We start from the raw sequence: 6,827 nt of genomic DNA on the forward strand, positions 1-6,827 counted from the left end.
ACAGGTGGTTCAACAAAAATTACTAGCATATTTTCCATTTTCTATACTATTTGAAGGCATAGGATAGCTTGGTCTCAGCTTTCTACAATACTGTGTTTTAAAACTAAATTCAGAACAACTTTTATACAATTTAGGAGATTTAAAAAAAAAAAAAATCTCCACAAGAGAAAGCAACTCAGCAGGCCATGGTGTTTAACATTCCCCCAGAATAAACAGATATGCAGCTGCATTAAAAGGCAGTTTTCAAATGTTTAAATTATACCAAGATTCCTTGCAAACATCTGCCTTGCTCCAACAAATACAACCAATTCTTATTCATTGTTAATAGTGGGGCATGAATTTTTGGAAAATGTTTACAGACTTACTTTCTTCATCAATCAAAAACCTTTTAAAGATGCTTCCAAGCAGCAAAATAAGTTGCATCAGCTCTCTGTTCATGGTAGAGGTGCTAATTGCAAAAGGTACAGTTTAACAGTAAGTAGTGCATGAAGAAACTGCAACAAGTGGCCTCAATACAGAACTAGACAGAATCAAACCAGTTATGTATGTAACTGTTGAATTAAAACTAATATAGGTACATTCAAAATAAAGTATGAAATTATAATTGGTATTTAGAATCAAATTTGAAGAATTTCTTGATAAAATAGAAATCTTCTCTTGAAATTGGAAATGAAACTATCATCAGTTGTGGAGAGCTAGAGACTTATTAACCCATCCTACACAGATAAGGAAATAAGTGACAAAATCTCTTGCACTGAAGTTATGTATTTTAACAGCTTTACATGTAATATTCATATATAAAAAACTTTAAGTGCTTTTCTCCAATTTAAAAATCTAAAGAATTCAAAAATAAGGCATTCAATATTTGAAAAAAGTACAGATTTACAAAATGTGTATATTCTGTCATGAAAACTCCACACCAACATTATACACTTGGAAAAAAATACAAACAGGATATATTACAAATTTATGTAGCAATAACTTAGTTCACACCATGCAATAAAAAGTACATTAATCAAGATACACAAGCTTTTGTAGGTTCTAAACTGAAGGACTTTTTTTTTCTGCAGAATCCTTAAAACCTGTGGCACTTAAAATTTGTTAGCCTTTCTACTGAGAGGTAAATTATACACAACAATGATGAAAAAGATTAACAGACCACTTGTCTATTATGAGTCATTCCAGCTTTGTTCAACAATGGCTGAAACTCTTTTCTCATATTCTCGTTTGTTTTCCTGATAAAGCTGAGCTGCCTGGCTGTTGGCTGGACTGTTTGGATTTGGTTCATCCAGCAGAGACTAGAAGGAAAGAAAGGGGAGAAAAAATTTGCAGATTTATTCTTTATACCAGCAAGGGGTCAGATATGGAGCACAGAAAGTTATACAAAACGACAGATATTACTCAATGGCAGAAATTAGTATTTCTTACATAATTTTTAGCTCCAAACACATTCAGAAATGACTTGATACAATACAAGAGGGTTCCTACTGATAAAGAGAACTTATACTTCCAAAACAAATAGCTCTCAATTACCTTGCTGTTGTTGTTCAGCGCCGTCGAGTTGGTTCTAACTCACAGTGACCCAATGTACTACGGAACGAAATATCTGCCCAATCCTGTGCCATCCTCACAATCACTGCTATGTTTGAGCCCACTGGTGCAGCCACTGTGCAATCCATCCTGTTGAGGATCTTCTTTTTTGCTGACCCTTGGTTTACTAAGCATGGTGTTCTTCTCTAGGGACTGGTCCCTTCAAAGTATGTGAGATGAAGTCTCGCCCTCCTCACTTATAAGAAGCATTCTCGCTGCACATCTTCCAAGACAGATTTCTTTGTTCTTCTGGCAGTTCATGATATCTTAGGCTGGGTTCTCTAGAGATGCAAAACCAGTGAAGCATATATATATATACATACATACATACATATATATATAGAGAGAGAGACAGAGAGAGAGAGAGACAGAGAGAAATTTCTCTCAAGAAAATGGCTGGCACGGTTGTAAAGGCTAGCAGGTCCCAAGTCCATCTGTCAGGTGTCAGGCTGGAGGCTTCTTCTGACTCATGTAGCTGCAGGGGTTGACAGACCCAAGAGTGGCAGGTAAGATGGCAGGCTGCTGGCTCATGAGCTGCAGAGGCTGATGAATCCCAAGATTGGCAGGCAATATGGCCAACCACTGGTTCAAGTCCCAAGAACGGGAGGTCAGACGATGACAAGCTGGATGCAGGATCCAGAGCGAGCAAAAGCCAGGAAGCTTTGCCAGGAAGTCCATATATATTGGATGCAGGCCACAACCCCAGGGAAAATCCCTTTCAACTGACTGGCTATTCAGAGTAGATCCATTATGGAGGTGATTACACATCATTACATAACCGCCCACACTATACCACAACTGCCAAACCACTGAGAATTGTGGCCCAGTCAAGTCAACACACTTTACCCCATCACACATGGTATGTTCAATATTCTTCACCAACACCGTAATTCAAAGGCATCAATTCTTCAGTCTTCCTTATTCACTGCATGCATATGAGGCAACTGAAAGTAACATGGCTTGAGTCAGCCGCACCTTAGTCCTCAAAGTGACATATTTGCTTTTTAACACTTTAAAGAGGTCTTTTGCTGCAGATTTGGCCAATGCAATACGTTGTTTGATTTCTTGACTGCTGCTTCCATGGGTGTTGATTTGTGGATCCAAACGAAATCCATAACAACCTTCAACATTTCCTCCATTTATCATAGTTGAGGATTTTTGTTTTCTTTATGTTGAGGTGTAATCAATCCATATTGAGCTGTAGTCTTTGAAGCACTTCATCAGTAAATGCTTCGAGTCCTCTTCACTTTTGGCAAGCAAAGTTGTGTCATCTGCATATCACAGGTTGTTTATAAGTTTTCCTCCAATCCTGATGCTGCATTCTTTATCATATAGTCCACACTGAGTAAGTATGGTGAAAGGATACAACCCTGATGCACACCTTTCCTGATTTTAAATCATGCAATATCCCCTTGTTCTGTTCGAATGACTGCCTCTTGGTCTATGTACAGGTTTGCATGAGCACAATTAAGTGTTCTGGAATTCCCATTTTTCACAATATTATCCATAATTGTTATGATCTGCACAGTAAATAAAACACAGGTTAACATCTTTCTGGTATTCTCAGCTTTCAACCAAGATCCATGTGACATCAAAAATGATATCCCTTGTTCCACATTCTCTTCTGAATCTGGCTTGAATTTCTGGCAGTTCCCTGTTAATGTACTGCTGCAACCATTTTTTAATTATCTTCAGCAAAATTCTACTTGTGTGTGATATTAATGATATTGTTCGATAATATCCACATTCTGTTGTATCACCTTTCATTGGGATGGGCATAAATATGGATCTCTTTCAGTTGGTTGGCCAGGTAGCTGCCTTCCAAATTTCTTGGCATAGATGACTGAACACTTCAGTGCTGCAGGTGTCTGCTGAAACATTTCAGTTGGTATTCTGTCAATAACTGGAGCCTTCTGTTTCGCCAATGCCTTCAGTGCAGCTTGGACTTCTTTCTCAATACCATTGGTTCTTGATCATATGCTACCTCCTGAAATCGCTGAACATAGACCAACTCTTTTTGGTACTGTAACTCTGTGTATTCCTTCTATCTTCTTTTGAGGCTTCCTCATCGTTCAATATTTTGCCAGTTACCTTAAAAACTCTAATTTTCAAAGAAATCAGAACAGTATTCTTCAGCGTACTGACACTTTCTCTTTACCCAGGAGATCAACAGCTTCATTTGGTTAAAAAAGCATAGCAACCAACTTTCCAAGGTTAAACCCTATTACTGTGATTACTTTGCAAATGTTTGACATTATATTAGGTGATAAATCTCATTTCCTTTAATCAACAAAACACACACACACACACACACACACACACGGAAACTCTGGTGGTGCAGTGGTTAAGAGCTACAGCTGCTAACCAAAAGGTCGGCAGTCCGAATCCACCAGGCGTTCCTTGGAAACCGTATAGGGCAGTTCTACTCTCCTACAGAGTCGCTATGAGTCAGAATAGACTCGATGGCAACGGGTTTTTTAAAATATATATATGCATATTCAGTAGCAAAGGAACAAAATAGGAAAGCTGAAAATCAGACCAGCTAGCTGAAAATCATGGGTTCTTGTTTGAGCTCTGCCATTGGTTACCTGAATGCTAGGAAAGTTACTTTGCTCACTTAGTCTTCAGATTGCTCTTAAAGGATTGTATCCCACAGAATCCTAAGACACACTTACCTGAATTGATGTTAAGATAGAAGATACATCATATGTTGGACTCCATCGGTTCTGAAGGATATCTAAACATATGCTACCATCAGCATACACTGCAAAGATAATACCAGAACAGGTTACATATTAACTTTGTCATATTTAACAGTTATCAGAAATCTTTACCACAAACACAACGCTTGGTCCAGTCAGAAGTTTTAAACCATAGGCAATAACTAAAGTATCTTAGCCTTCTGTCTTATAGGAGAACCAATCTTAAAAGTAATGTCTCTATTTCATACCTCTTCATCAATTTTTTCAACACACATCATATAGCAAATCTGTTTGGATTCCACATTTCTAAATATTCTTAAATAAAGCTCTTGAAAAAGTGTTTTTTAATTTTTTTTTTTTTAATTGTACTTTAGGTGAAGATTTACAGAACAAATAGTTTCTCATTAAACAGTCAGTACACATATTGTTTTGTAACATCGGTTAACAACCTCATGACATGTCAACACTCTCCCTTCTCGACCTTGGAGGATCTTATTTTTTTTTGGTGAAAATATACATAGCCAAAGATAGGCCATTTCAGAAATTTCTACATATACAATTCAGTGACATCAATTACATTCTTCCAGTTGTTCTGCTATTCTCACTATCCTTTTCCAAATTATTCCATCACCATTATCTTCAACTCACTGGCCCCTATGCTTCCCATCAAACCTTTTGGGTTGCTGTTGTCAACTTGATCTCACATAATTCTTTTTTTTTTTCTTGTACCTTAGATGAAGGTATACAGAACAAATAATTTCTCATTAAACAGTTAGTACACATATTGCCTTATGACAATGGTTAACAACCCCACGACATGTCAACACTGTCCCTTCTCAACCTTGGGTTCCCTATCACCAGCTTTCTTGTTCCCTCCTGCCTTCTAGTCCTCGTCCTTGGACTGCTGTGCACCTCATTAGTCCCAGTTTGTTTTGTGGGGCTGTCCAATCTGCAGCTGAATGTTGAACCTCAGGAAAAACTTCACCTCTGATCTAAAAGGGTGTCTGGGGGCCATACTCTTGGGGTTTCTTCAGTCTGTAAGGCCAGTAAATCTTGTCTTTTTTTTGTGAGTTAGAATTTTGTTCTACATCCTTCTCCAGCTCTGTCCAGGACCCTCTGTTGTGATCCTGATCAGAGCAGTTAGCAGTGATAGCCAGGCAACATCTAGCTGTACTGGACTCAGTCTGGTGGAGACCGTGGTAGCTGTGGTCCATTAGTCCTGACTAATCTTTTCCTTGTATCCTGTTCTCTTCTTTCTCCCTTGCTCTGTAAGGGGCGAGACCAGTAGAGTATCTTATATGGTTGCTCACAGGCTTTTAAGACCCCAGACACTACTCACCAAGGCAGAATGTACAATACTGTCTTTATAAACTGTGTTTTGCCAATTGAGCTAGATGTTCCTCAAGACTATGGTCCCTACAGCCCTCTGCCCAGCAATTCAGTCCCTCAGGGAGTTTGGATGTGTCTATGGAACTTCCATGATCTTTTCTTGTACAAGTTGTGCTGGCTTCCCCAGTATTGTGTACTGTCTTATCCTTCACCAAAGTTACCACTTATCTATTGTTTATTATTTCCCCCTCCCACCCCTCCCATCCCTTGTAACAAAGATTCTTTTTGTGTGTAAACTTTTGCATGAGTTTTTACAGTAGAGGTCTCATACAATATTTGTCCTTTTGTGACTGACTTATTTCACTTAGCATAATGCCCTCCAGTTTCGTTAGTTTATGTATTTTGGAGCCCCGTCACTGGGTGTGTAGTCGTTTATTATGGCTATGTCTTCATGATGGATCATCCCCTTAATCATTATATAGTGTCCTTCTTTGTCTTGTATGGTGGATTTTGTTTTAAAGTCTATTTTATCTGAGATTAGTATTACCGCTCCTGCTCTTTTTTGGTAGCTGTTTGCTTATTTTTTTCCATCCTTTGATTTTTAATAAATTTATATCTTTGTTTCTAAGGTGTGCCTCTTGTAGACAGCATATTGATGGATCCTGTTTTTTATCCATTCTGTCATTCTCCATCTCTTTATGGGTGCATTTAGGCCATTTACATTCAGTGTAACTACTGATAGGTGTGAGTTTACTGCTGTCATTTTGTAGTGCTTTTTTTTGTGTCGCTGATGTTTTCTTTGTTCCTCTCTCTCCTGTGCTGAATTCCTTTTGTTTGTGGATGTTTTTTTCATTTCTTTTGTTTTTGTAGGTTTTGTTTTTACTGAGACGTTTTTCTTCTTTATTTTTATGAGGAGATTTGTTAACTTTCTTTGTGGTTACCTTGGAATTTACCCTTATCTTCCTAGGTTCGAACCAGTCTAGTATTACTTGGTATTGTCTTGCCTTCCTCTCCATTAGAAGGTTCTATACCTAACACCGTTTATTCCCTCTTTTATTGTTCTGATGTTGTTGTCATTTACAGATTAACCTCTCTGGTTCCCTGTTTAATTCTTCCGGTTTTGGATAGTCCTTAAGAGTTCATTTCCTAGGTTGGTATCTGGCTTGTACAATCCTGTGGCCTAGATTCAGCCTGTGGTCTGATGTT

The 6,827-nt window shown here is 38.1% G+C and overlaps 1 protein-coding gene across 2 annotated transcripts in view; it reads right to left on the reverse strand.

Annotated features, from left to right (window-relative positions):
- Nucleotides 1-344: 344 nt before the first annotated feature.
- The window catches only part of UBE2B (ubiquitin conjugating enzyme E2 B), a 20,571-nt gene continuing 14,088 nt past the window's right edge, over nt 345-6,827 (reverse strand). Inside the window, exons 5-6 of one of the 2 annotated variants that reach the window (XM_004384715.2) lie at nt 4,266-4,354; nt 345-1,298 (exon numbers count right to left, since the gene is read on the reverse strand). In XM_004384715.2, coding sequence (XP_004384772.1) covers nt 1,170-1,298; nt 4,266-4,354 — 218 coding nt within the window. In that variant the 3' untranslated portion in view covers nt 345-1,169. The remainder of the gene's footprint in view (nt 1,299-4,265; nt 4,355-6,827) is intronic. The other variant, XM_023738986.1, reaches the window with a different exon arrangement.

The sequence above is a fragment of the Trichechus manatus genome, unplaced genomic scaffold (assembly GCF_000243295.1).
Source record: "Trichechus manatus latirostris isolate Lorelei unplaced genomic scaffold, TriManLat1.0 scaffold00127, whole genome shotgun sequence".
Lineage (NCBI taxonomy): Eukaryota > Metazoa > Chordata > Mammalia > Sirenia > Trichechidae > Trichechus > Trichechus manatus.